Below are 13,641 nucleotides of genomic sequence, written 5' to 3' on the forward strand. Positions count from 1 at the left end.
GAAGTTGAGGACTAGCTTTGGGGAATTTTCTAACAAGGCTAGAGCTTCGATTAGTCCTTTAGAGGCTAGGGACTAATCCTTAAGAATGTTGATATAGTCATACAAGACTAGATGTCAATTAGTCCACTTTTAGCTGGGGACTAACTGATGGTAGTTATGGCATAGACATACACCATTGGAGGTTGTTTGGTCCAAGAGGACTTAATCCTGGTAAGGCTGGATCGAGAGTCGTTGTGCTCATGCTAATTCTATATCAGAGCCGTTGTAATCCTGCTAAGGCTAGATTAGAGTCGTTGTAATCCTGCTAAGGATAGATTAGAGCCCTTGTAATCCTACTAAGGCTAGATTAGAGCCGTTGTAATCCTGCTAAGGCTAGATTAGAGCCGTGGCGCGAAACGATATTAGACATAATATCGTTTTAGGGCGTCTAGATTGCTAGGAGAAACAAATTCTTCGCCTTCAACTGTTGAAAGGCGAATCGCACCTCCAAAGAGGATTTTCTTGATGAGGAAGGGACCTTCCCATCGTGGTCGGAACTTGCCCCTAAGGTCTAACAGTTCACGGGTTACTTTGAGCACTAGGTCACCTTCTTTTAGGCTTCTGGGTTTGACCTTTCTATTAAAGGTATCGGCCATTCGTTTCTGGTAAGCCTGGGTTTTGCATAACACATTCAACCTATGGTCGTCCATCAATGTCAACTGGTCGTATCGAGCTTTTACCCAATCTTCTTCAACAACGTGAGATTCCAACAGGATTCTCAGTGTGGGGATTTCAATCTCGATGGGTTGTACGGCGTCCATGCCGTAAACTAGAGAATAGGGAGTCTCGTCTGTCGATGCTCGAGCAGTCGTACGATATCCCCATAAGGCGAATGTCAGCTTTTCATGCCAATCCTTATATTTGTTGGTCATCTTCTTGATGATCCTAATCACATTCTTGTTTGCCGCTTCGACCGCGCCATTGGTTTGGGGTCGATAGGGTGAAGATTTGTGATGTTCGATCTTGAATTATTTAAGAAGGGATAAAACCTTTCCTTGGAAGTGTCTTCCATTATCCGAGATAATAGCATGAGGTACTCCGTATTTAGCTATGATGTTAACACGGATGAATTTTGCTTCCTGAGTAGACTTGAGGATCTTATAAGACGATGTCTCAACCCATTTAGAGAAATAGTCGATGGCTACGAGTATGAATTCATGTCCATTGGAAGCATGGGGATATATTTTTCCAATGACATCAATGCCCCATGTCGAAAAGGGCCATGGTGATGTCATGCAGTATAGTAGAGATGCTGGAGTATGCTTTAGATTAGCATAGATTTGGCATTGGTGACAACTTTTTACATAGTTGACACATTCTTGCTCAATGTTTTGCCAATAGTATCCGAGGTGGAGTATTTTCTTAGTAAGGGCGAGTCCATTCATGTGTGGACCACACACCTGCATGTACTTCTTCTATGATCCTTCGTGCCTCGGGACCATTGACGCAATGCATGTTTTGACCATCAAAAGATCGTCTGTATAGTTTGTTAGTATCCAAGCATAGTTGGTGGAATATTGGTGCAGGGCTCTTCGTTCCTTAGCTCGGAAGTGGGACAGATATTCTCCATACACAATGTAGTTTTGAAGGATATCGAACCATGGTTTGGTGGACACTTGAACGGAGGCTACCACTCCAACTTCAAAATTGGATTTTCGTTTCTGACGGATCATCATAGGTTTGACCTTAATTCCAACAGGAATTTGGGTCATAGCTGCTAGCGTGGCCAAAGCATCGGCAAAGCGATTTTGGCCTCTTGGGGCGTGTACAAAAGACACATGATCGAACTTGTAAATAAAACGGAGTAGGAAAGTGTGATAAGGTTTGAGATTTTCTCCTCGTACATGCCATGTTCCGTTAACTTGGGATATAACCAGATTAGAGTCGCCGATTACGTCTAATTTAGTTGCTCCTCTTTCGTATGTTGAGACCTGAGAGACATGCTTCGTACTCAGCCTCATTGTTGGTTACAGAATACTCTAACTTAATAGAGATGGGATTGTAGGTTCCCTAGGGATCTATTAAGAGAATTCCAATTCTGTAACCATGTTTGGAGGAGGCTCCATCAAACATTAACTTCCATGTGTCTGAAGTTATAGACATTATAGAGTCATCAGGAAAGTCGAGTTCGAAAGAAGGCTCGACTATGATAGGTTGATCTGCTAAGAAGTTCGCGACAGCACTTCCTTTAACAGATTTTTGAGCCATATACGTGATGTCGTATTCGGAGATCATCATCATCCATTTAGCGAATCTAGGCGACAACAATGTACGTTGAAATAGATAATGGATTGAGTCAAGCCTGGACACCAACTTGACCCATGCGAGTGCCCAACACACTTTCTTGGGTGTTGAATAGTTCAATTCGTACCCTATCATTCTCTTGCTTAGGTAGTAGACGGCAGTCTCGAGCTTATCCTCGTTTTCTTGAGCAAACAAGCTACACATAGCCGAGTCTGTCACTGTGAGATAGAGAATTAAAGGGATATCGGGCCTTGGAGGCATAAGGACCGGTGGTGACTTTAGATAGTCTTTGATTTTGTCAAAAGCTTGTTGACAAGTGTCACCCCATTGGAATTTCTGATCCTTTTTCAGTAGCTTAAAAAGAGGATCATAAGTAAGAGTTAGTTTGCTGATGAAATGACTGATGAACTGGATTTTTCCCGAGGAAGCCTCGGACTTCTCGCTCATTCCGAGGTACAGGCATAGCCGTAATGGCCTCGATTTTAGAGGGATCGATTTCTATTCCATGTTGGGTGATGAGAAATCCTAGCATCTTACCAGCAGTGACTCTGAAAGCACACTTCTTCGGGTTCAGCCGAAGCCGATACTTTCGAATTCTTTGCAAGAATTTGTCTAAGTTGGGAATATGACCCTGTCGATCCTTAGACTTTACGATCATGTCGTCTATGTAGACTTCTACCTCTTTATGGATCATGTCGTGTAAGATCATCGTTACTGCTCGTTGATAGGTAGCTCCAGCGTTTTTAAGATCGAAAGGCATGACCCTGAAACAGAACGTGCCTACCTCTGTGATAAAGGTAGTATTTTCTTTGTCTTCTTCCGCAATCAGAATTTTGTTATATCCTAAGAATCCATCCATGAAAGACAAGAGCTTATTGCCGGCAGTATGATCGGCCAGAATGTCGATGTGGGGCAAAGGAAAGTTATCCTTAGGACTAGCCTTGTTCAAATCGCGGTAGTCTACACACACGTGCATCCTTCCGTCCTTCTTCAAGACGGGAACCACATTGGCTATCCATGTGGGGTAGTGCACAGTTTCGAGGAATTTTGCTTCCAACTGTTTCTGGACCTCTTCTTTAACCTTGGCGACAACCTCGGTTTTCATTCGTCTTAACCTTTGTTTAACGGGTTTTGCCTCTAGATAAAGAGGAATTTGATGTTGAACGATTGCAGGATCCACTCCAGGCATATCCTTGTAAGATCAAGCGAACACGTCTTTGTTGGTCTTTAGTAATTCGATCATCTCATGACGCTCGTCATCACTCAGGCTTTGTCCAATCAACACAATTTGAGGATCGTCTTGAGTATTGAGGTTTACCTCGATTGTCGTCTCGGCTGCGAAAACGATCTCGTCCTCGTGTTCTAAGAAGTTTTTCATTTCGAAATTAAATTCAGACTTGAATGAAACATCATCATTATCTGACATATATTCGAAAACGTACTCTGGAGTTTTATTGGATGCTTTATTACAAAAAGAAGATGACATCTCATTAGGATTGTCATTACAAACTTCTTTATTTATTTCAACATCAGACACTATTTCACAGTCCAAAAGGGGTGTCATGTTGCTATCAACACTCAGGTTGATTATAGGAGCTTTATCAACTGCCAGAAGGTTTGTGTAGTTTATCTTACAAGAGTCTTCATCAACAACCACGTCCACGTCCGTCAGAGAAAGATCTCTGACAAGCTTTTCCAGGGTTTCATGCCAACAAGCAATCATTTTCCTAATCATATTAAGAGATGAATTAGGATTAAAAGAACAATCTAGAAAGATTTCGAAACCTGTAGAGCGAGTTTGTAAAACTTGGTTGAAGAAAGGTTCAGGGAACTCGAAACACAATGTGGTTTCTCCTTCTCGCACAAACTGTCCATTTAGGATTGGAGGAATAAGTATAAATTGTTTAGAGATTTTACCTTTCCTAGATTCCTCGCCCTCTGTCGGAGTATAACCGATGCCGAAGTTGTCTGAGTAGTAATAAGACCAGGGGAAGGAAGTGATGCTGGTAGCATTCATCCCTAGACCCATTCCTGGGAAATATCCCATATTCTGCATGAGATGCATGGAGATTGCGCTATATGGAGTGAAGTCAGGAGTGGAAGATGAGTCTTGACCTTGCCTAAATATAGGACAGATGTCGAATCCACTTAACTCAATTTCTGGGTTAGTGGAATGGGTTGAACCGATGATGGTTGTGACGTATTTCTCACCTTCTATGGTGACGAGTTTGTCGTTAGCCATGAAACGAATTTTCTGATGCAGGGTGGAGGCAAGAGCCTTAGCCTGATGCAACCAGAGTCGTCCCAAGATTAGGTTGTACGATGGTCGCATGTTGATTATGCAGAATTCTACCTCAAAAGGTACATCAGCTACGTAGATCGTTGTTAGGTAGCTGCCCATAATCTCTCGACGAGAATTGTCAAAGCCACGGACGCACAGGTCTGAGGGGAGGACTTTATCAGCAGAAATGTCGAACTCTTGGAGAGTCTTCCAGGGACATATGTTCAATGTTAAACCATTGTCAATTAGAGTCATAGGAATGACTTTATCAACCATATTTATAGAAATATAAAGAGCCTTAACATGGGGTTCATCGGGAGCATGTAGGTCTTTGTCCTCGAACCCTATCATGTTAATCTGAGGAGTTGATGAGATGATACCAACCAACTCTTCTGAAGTCGTATTGGCTGGTATATTAGCCTAGATTAGCTCATTCAGAACAGCTTGCCTGTGTTCGATAGAATACATAAGGATTTCCCAGATGGAAATGTTGGCATTAGTCTTCTTGAACTGATATTAGCCGAGCGGATGTGGAGCTCCTCGGTCCTCCTTTTTGGGCCATGGGTTGATAATATTAACCTCCAGAGGGTTAACCGGTTCGTTGGCAAAAATCAGGTTAACCTGATGATCAGGCAACGGATTGCTCGCGATTTTGGGTTTAGGAATGATTTTCTGATCAATCAGGTCTTGACATTGATGTTTAAGGGCTCTATAATTATCAGTAGAGTGCCCCTTCATTTAATGATATGCGCACCATGCCCCTTCAAACCTACCAAGGGACTCTACCCCTTCTCGAGGAGTTAAAGGCTTGATGAGGTTCTTCTGATGAAGGAGGGTAAAAGCTTGACTCAAGGTCATGCCTAGATCATCAAAAGTTCTGGGAGGTCTTGGGACCCTCGGAATTGGCGGCTTAGGCATCGTCGGGACATTTGTTTTGGCCAATACCGGTTTGCTTGGACGGGGCTTAAGAGTAGTAGGGGCCTGCCAAGCAGTTGTGACCTGGTGAACTTCGGTTTTGTCCTTCCTCTGAGGTCGTGGAGGACAGCATAGGCCTTTACGGTTTTACCCTCTTTCCTTTCCTTACCAAAGGCTTCGTCGAGGTTACTTCCTATTTTGAGGAGCTTTTTCATGTTTTGGAAAGTCTTTACGGCGAATCCAACAGAATATCGACCATTAACATTATCCAGAATCATGTCGATTTGTCTTTGTTCTCTAGGTAGGGAATCAATCTCTTCAGCAACTCCTTTCCACCGTTCGATAAAGACCGCGAATTTCTCGTTTTCTCCTTGATTGACATTCTTGAGCTTCTTCTCTGGCCGTTCTAAGCTGAGATGCATGCTGAAATGTTTTATGAAGGCAGCCGCGAGTTCGTCGATAGTCTGAAGATAAACTATCTTCTTTTGGTGATATCAACGCAGGGCTGCAATATCTAAATATTGGGGAAATAGATGGAGGACTGTTGGTTCTCCCAGATATAAAGGTGTCATGGCCATGGTGTATATCTGGAAGAAAGTAGCAGGGTCAGTCTTGCCTACATACTTTGATAGAGAATGTAGCATTATCCCGAAAGGGATCATTGCTCGTTCGACAGTTTTCATGGCATTTTTCCAATCATGGTGTTCATCCAAACTGTCTTTGGTCAATTGATTGAGTTGTCATGGAACTTGGCCTAGTTAGCATTTAATTGAGCCATTTGGATCTCGTATTCCATAGGAGGGATGATCGAAGGGTTTGCCCTTTTTTGGGCATTAGGGTTGTCAGTAACTTCTAGCTGAGTCCTTGCTGACCTGTTATCATCTTCATTAGGCTCTTCATAGAGAGAGGCTTCTCCACGCGACGATTCTGAGGATTGATCCTGATCGGAGTGGCAATAGGCGTAGCTAGTGGCGACTGTCGTGACGAGGATGGCTGCTCCGGGGCTGGGATGGCAGGCTTAGTCATCAAGCTCGTTAATATTGCCAATTGTTCAGTGACTTGCTGATGAGTAACTTTCATCTCAGCAAACTCAGTTGGGGATACTGTGTCCTTAACGCTTTTTGGAGTTCTTTCGGCCATAGTCTGGTTCGATATGAGCATTCTCCTCTGCTTCATCTTGGTGAGCTCTCTTATACTGGTTGGTGATAAGAACCTGGTATTTTCTTCGTCTTGTCATGACATTGAGCTGGAAGGCATCGTGCCACTGACCGAGGTACTCTGCGTGGAGTCTTCAGGTTATAGGTCTATATGTTGCAATAGCAGGTTCGACATGGTTGTATCCAAACTGTTTGAATAGTTCATGGGTATAGTAGTAGGTGATCCATTCTAAACCCAGGAGGAGGACAAGCGCCTTATCGTTCATCATGAAGGTCATCTTTTTGATAGGGTACCAGGGAAGGATGTCCCATGTTTTATTATCATCCAGTATTGGGATTTCATGGAGAGCTTCCCTCATCATTTGGTATTGAACAAAGGGAGATAGAGTATTTCCAGATAGGAATGGCGGTAGACGCTTGAGCTTGTCAAGCAACCATATGTATAGGATGAAGGGAAAGCCCCTCTTACTCATGGTGGGAGATCGATATGAGCTATTCAGACCCATGAGTGTTTCTTCCAGTATATAATGCCAGAAGGATCTTTGTTGCCTTTCCGCAACTAATGTGCCACCTCGATGATCCTTGAGGAAGGATCGTCGTACGCTGGCCTGATGAAGTAGTGAGAAAGTAGAATAGACACCGTGATTATGGATGATCCTACTTTTATCGGGACTTCTCCGTCCTTGATCTCTAGTTCAGTCCAAGCCAGAAAGTTGATGCTCATGCATGAGATGATGGCATCAGAGAATTCTTCAGAGTAGTCATACTCTTTTTGTAGAAGTCTTCCGATAGACATCGAGTCTAGGCATGGCTTTAAATGTATGACATTCTTGTTATCTATCATAAGAATAGCCCAAAATTCTTTTATGGTGGGGCACATGATCTTGCTACCGAGTACGTAGGTTCTTTGATCAGGATTCCACCTTTGTTGCATTTCGATCATGAAGTTGGGGTTGACTTCTTACTTCAGAAACTTCAAGATAGGATTGAGACTGTAGTCTTCGAAGTATCGCCGATTTTCACGAAAGTGCTTCGCCCAAGGGAGCAACTCGGCATCCGTCAACAAGGACATCGTGGTTGACTGTAACAGTAGGAGAGAGAGAAGGTATTGCAAATATAACAACAAAAACAAATGCGTATGCAAACAAGATGACATATAGATAAACATCCCGTAAAGTTTTATACATATTTACTTTCAAAAGAAATAACTTTCAATGTTACATTTCAAAATTTCGGAGTTCTTTAGGGTTTGCCTAGTTGACTTTACTAGGCTTCTAAGTTTTTTGTCGTCTTGTGCAAAAAGGGTGAAACTTGGGGCTCTTCTTCAGGGGGAGCGAGTTCGACTACAGCGAGTGGAGGTGGAATTTGTCCATGATCTGGTCGATGTAGTCCTTGCGATCCTTAGGGATTCCCATTTTGACGCAATCATTCTAAGATCCAGATAGTCGGAAAAGTCATTGTGATGGATTGTCCTATCTATGGCTACCACGCAGTCAAGGCAAGGGGGCATGCAGTCGCGCCCGAACTGTTTAAACAGTTCACTAGTGTAGTATGCAGTAATACACTCGAGGCCCATGAGTATGATGATGGGTTGGTCGCTCATCAGATGGACCATCTTCTTAATACCATACCATGGAAGAAGCACTCGAATGGGATCATCATCGTGGACAGGGAGCTCTGGTTTGATGTGCCTGAAGCGTCGATTTTGGAGGGCAGTACCCATCACGTTGCCAGGAAGTGGAGGAGGAATACGCTCCATCTTCTCTAGGAGCCAGATATAGAGGATGATAGGAGCTCCTCTTTGATTGAGAGAGTAGGAATAGTATGATTCGTTGAGACCCATCAGTGTCTCTGCCAGAATGATCCCAGTGGGATCCTTATTTCCACCTCTAGGATCCTTGCGGATGGAGGGCGATTGCTCGAGGGAGCGAGGAGGAAGTGAGCTACCATAATGGACATGGTGAGTAGAGAAGCGTCGAAGCTTAATGGAGGGATCTCTCCGTTTTGGGTCGCCACCCTGACCCAACGAGGAAAGTCCAAGTGAGTTATGGCGAGGATTTTGTTTGCCATAGTTTTCGTGTAGCCCATCTCATCTTGGAGTAGTTGTCTAAGAGACATGGATTCGGCCGAGGGTTTGAGTCTTAGGATGTTCTTGCTTCTGATCATCATGATGGCCTTGAATTCCTCTATTGTTGGTCAAATCTGGCGATCCCCTAGTATAAAGGCGCGGTGCACCGGATCCCATCTGCGTTGCATATCCATCATGAAGCCATGGTGGAGGTGGTGATTAGTATAGTTGAGATCGGTGTTGATACCAAAGGAGTCATAGTACCACAGTGTCTTGTTAAAGTGATGAGTCCACATGGAGAGGTCCTCGTTGTCTAACAAGGCCATTCTGCGAACACAATCAACTTTGACAAACATGTCGAGTGATTTTGATAAAAGTAAACATGCTTAGAGAAGTTTTAGTATATTTATTATAAATTTATGCATGTATAATAAATAAGCACGTACTGAGTTGACTTGTCGAGGCCTTGCTGTTTGGGCACGTCCAAACAAAGGTTTTCTGTCGAGGTTTGGGTGGGAATCTCTCCCCACCATTGCTAAGATCGCATCTCGGAGGATGTATCAAAGCCGACAGAAGGGATCCACTCTGGGTTCCTAGTTTTTCCTCACGCAACATCGCTCGATCATAGACCGGTATGATCGGTCTTCACGTAATTATAGGAGTACAGAATTCCGACCTAGCACTCCTTCACGTAAGTCTGGGTGATGTACCATCCGAGGCAAATATTAGGGTAAAACTTAAGTATAGGATAAAACCTAAGTACCTGTTGGAGTGATGGACCCCATGAGGTGGACTATTGTGAGAGTGGAATGTTATAAATATCAATTTATAAATAGCTAGAACTTTGTCTATTTTATTCATTTTAAAATAAAAAAGATCCCCAGCAGAGTCGCAAGAATGCTGTAACACTGTTTTATCCCCCCCGGTCTATGTCCCGTTCCATAGTTTATCACGTGTTTTGAGACACGTGGCAATATGGAAGGACTACCGCGAGGCAGCTTGAGGTTCAATGATTTCAACCTTGGTTTGCATACCAGGCATCTTTTAAAATGAAACATTTAATTTTTTAAAAGATTTTGAGAATACCTGGAGCAGTAATAAATTAATTATGTAAAATAATTAATCTTTTGTTCAAACATTAATAATCTAGGAGGCTGAATAACAATTTAACCTAGCCCGATTTAAATCAATTAAACATAATCAATTTAAAGATTATTCATTTGAAAATCAGAGTCGCCAAAAGATTTTATGAAAATCAATAAAATGATACGAGTACAAATGTATTTATACCACAGTTTCTGAAAAAAGTGGTTCGTTGTCTGTTTATGCTCGGGAAAGGGCTTTCGCGCTATGTCTTTTGCGCCCGTCTAAGGACGGTTTTCAAAATCCTTCTAAAATAGACAAAGTCTGGCTTCTATAAATCTAATTATAACATTCCTTATCTTTAATTAGTAGTCCAGGGGTCCTAAATGAGGACAAACTTTAAATAATTGTACAAAATCATTTAAAGAAGGTGTGTACCTGTTGCGTTGGGGTTCAGATTTAACAAAACCTGAAAATATCATAAAAAGATGTTAGAGAGTATAATCAAACAAGACCTAGTAAATAAAATTGTTTTGGGAAACATCCCAAGGAATCTTGAGAGTTACTTCATGACCTTGAGAATGCAATTTTTTAGAAAATGGGGGTTTGGTTCTAGAATAGTTTTGTTTTTTTTTTTGAAAATTAGAACCAAACGGGCCTAGGGATTAAACACTAGGTTCGAGTCTGATCTTGTCAATTTGGGCTTAGTAAGGTTTGAGATGTTTAATTTTGGGTAAGGGTTCAGACTTAAGCCTAGGGCTATAACGGTCTTAGGTTAAGTGGGGGTTTGATACTAGGCTAGGGCTAGGGTTTGGCCTAGGCTAAGATGAGGCTAGGTGTAGTTGTTAGTCCTAGGTTAGGTCAATCCTAGGTCAAGTGGCAAGGTTTGTCCTAGGTTAATTAGGTCTAGGCTAGTTTTGTTGGCCCTAAGCTAACTCTCTCGGTCGGGTGGCTCGGTCGTGGGCGGTTTCCTCGGTCGGGCGGACAGCTCTCTCGGTCGGGCGGCTCGGTCGTGGGCGGTTTCCTCGGTCGGATGTTCTTGTTTTGGTCCGAAACTTCTGAAGGCCATAACTTTTGATTGGGATATCCAAATCACAATCCGTAAGTTGCTGTAGGTTCATATGATCATGAAGAACAAAAGCCCTAACATATATCACAATTTTGAAAATCATAAGGGGATCAATTTTAAAACACAATTTCTAGGTCACATTTTGGGATCTTTTAAATTAGACCATTTCAAGGCCTGATTTTTGTTCCATTAGGTTTGAAATGATGAATATAGTTAATCCATACCAAAACAAGAACATCATTACACCATAAAAATAGTTTTTGAAGATTGAATCAAAATCTAACTTTTTACAAAAAACTAAATTTGATCAAACATGATCAAAAGGGTGAAAAAGTTACTTGGAATTCATCCCTACATGTTAAGAATCATGTATAGCTACTAATTGAATCAACAAATCCAACTTAGAAGCAAGAACACAATGTTTTAAAATTCAAATTTTCAAGATTTTTTTCTGAAATTTCAATTTTGATCAAACATGAACAAAACTTGATTACAGTTGCATGGAAATGATTCAAACATGCTTATAAACATATATAACAACAATATGGATCAACAAATCCAGATTTAAACCAAGAACACAACATTTCAAAAAATCCAATTTTCAAACTAATTTTTGCAAAATTCTGTTCTAGGTTGATTTGATCGGTTTTCTTTCAACAAAAAGCTTACACATGATATATATAATGATTTTATACAAAGAAATCACACAATCAAGCATAAGGACACGACCAAAGTGATCAAACAAGAAATTTGAAGAATTTCAAAATTTTTAATTACAAATCGAAAATCAAGGCTTCTTGAATCATACCAACAACTGGAAAACGTTCCTGGGAATTGTTGGAGGTGATCCAGAAGCCTGGATCGATGCTTGGCTCACCGGAGAAAATTCTGCAGAAAACTGTTCTTGGCCGGAAATTGTAGGTCTTCGATTGAGGTGATTTGATGTGTAATTCTTGGTTATTGTTTGATGGATTGGTAGTAGAGGGGTAGGGGAGTATTTATAGTGCTCGAAGGTCGGCTGTAGAAAGCCAATTTGAGTTTTCTTTGATCGCTGGCGTTCTTATCCCTAATTCGTGGCAGCCTTATCCTGGGTAAGATAAGGCTTCTAGATAAGGGGGAAACGTAGGCGCTGACGAGGGGATCACGTGAGAGAAAAAAATAAACGGATTTGATCGCCTGTAGACGAAGTTAGAGCTTCTGGAAGAAACTCGTCGGCGAGGTCGCGATTCCGGCGACCCCTGCGTCCCAGCGAAGAAGACTGCTGAAACGACGTCGTTTCGCATGACGCCGTCAGCGTTACGTCCGCGGTCAGAGGTCTTGACAAATGGGGTTAGTCCCCCCGTTAGTTGATCCGGTGAGGGCGCGCGCACGTGGTTCTACTACAGCTGGATTTCTGGCGCGCTCTGGGCTGTCGGATGAGATCTGGGCGCTCATCTGATGGTCCAGGATCCTGCTGCAAAGTTTAAACATAAAATCAGCCACACAGAATTATGCAATTTTAATTTTATTTAAAATGTTATTAAAAATCGAATTTAATTCCTTTTAAATCCATTTTTGAACCAAAAATTTTAAAAAATATATTTCTAGATTCATAATAACAATTATGATCATGTTTTATTTTTTTGGGAATTTTTGGGAATTTTGGGGTATTTTATTTAATTAGTTTAAGTCATGAATTAATCATAAATCATGAATAAATCCTAATTGAATATTTTTAACCCCTTCCTTGGTCTAATTTTGGTAAAATATATACAAATATTTTATCCTCAACTTATTTTTGGAATTTTGAAAAGTTCTCTTAATTAAGGTTTAATTATCACAATAATTAATCCTTAATTACGTTTTAATTCCTTCTTTCAAGTTATTTTGAATATAAACATCCAAAATATTATTTTAATATTATTAAACATAATAATATTATTTTGAAAAAATAGGGTAAGTCAAATTTTAATGCTTACAGACGTTCATATTCTAATGAACATGGTTGTTCTTCTATCATAATTAATCTCCCATGTGGTCCCATGGGGTTAAGTTCCTCTTCGGGCATCCCATGTTGGGCATGTGTTGTTGGGTCAAAATCTTTGTCGAAGTCTTCGTAGAAAGAGATTTCCTCTTTATTTCGAGGGTTAATAGGACGGGGTTTAATGAGAGTGAACGTAATCGAGATAGATTGGGTAGGAAATTGAGAAGAAAGCATGTTTTGGGATATTGACGGTCTTTGCTGATTAGCTAGAGCGTTTGTGATCTGCGCGAGTTATTCCGTCACATATTCCAAAGCTTCCTTCATTTCCCAGAATTTGGTTGTAGTGACCTGTTAGATTAAGTTAAATAAAGAAAAGGGAAAATTAATTACAAGAGAAATAATTAATTAAGGAAAAATATTTTAATAAACTTAAGTGAATAAGTTTAAATCAATAGGACATAGTTGACAAAGTTTTAATGATTTGGTCTGAAAAAAACTAAGTTGTGTAAATTATCGTTGTACAGATACAACACAAAAGACGTATGTATTCAGATGTAGTCTGAAGCAAGCGCGAGTAGACATCATCTAGCTTCTACAGATGGGTAGTCTGAAGAAGTGCGCGAGTAGACATTGTATAGCTTCTAGAAGGGTAATCTGAACAAGTGCGCGAGTAGACGTCGTCTAACTTTATTAGACAGGTTGTTTGAAGAAGTGCACGAGCAGACGTCATCTATCTTCTACAAATGGGTAGTCTAAAGAAGTGGGAAAGCATAAGTTTTCTAACTTCAATAGACAGATAGTCTGAAGGAGTGCGCAAGCAGA

General features: G+C 41.2%; 1 protein-coding gene across 1 annotated transcript; it reads right to left on the reverse strand.

The window, feature by feature from the left end:
* Positions 1–1,454: 1,454 nt before the first annotated feature.
* Positions 1,455–2,000, reverse strand: LOC124918418. The gene has a single exon (XM_047458578.1). The coding sequence runs from the start codon at positions 1,998–2,000 to the stop codon at positions 1,455–1,457; it is 546 nt and encodes a 181-aa protein (XP_047314534.1).
* Between the last annotated feature and the right edge of the window lie 11,641 nt (positions 2,001–13,641).

This window comes from Impatiens glandulifera, unplaced genomic scaffold (genome assembly GCF_907164915.1).
Source record: "Impatiens glandulifera unplaced genomic scaffold, dImpGla2.1, whole genome shotgun sequence".
In the NCBI taxonomy this organism is placed as follows: Eukaryota; Viridiplantae; Streptophyta; class Magnoliopsida; order Ericales; family Balsaminaceae; genus Impatiens; species Impatiens glandulifera.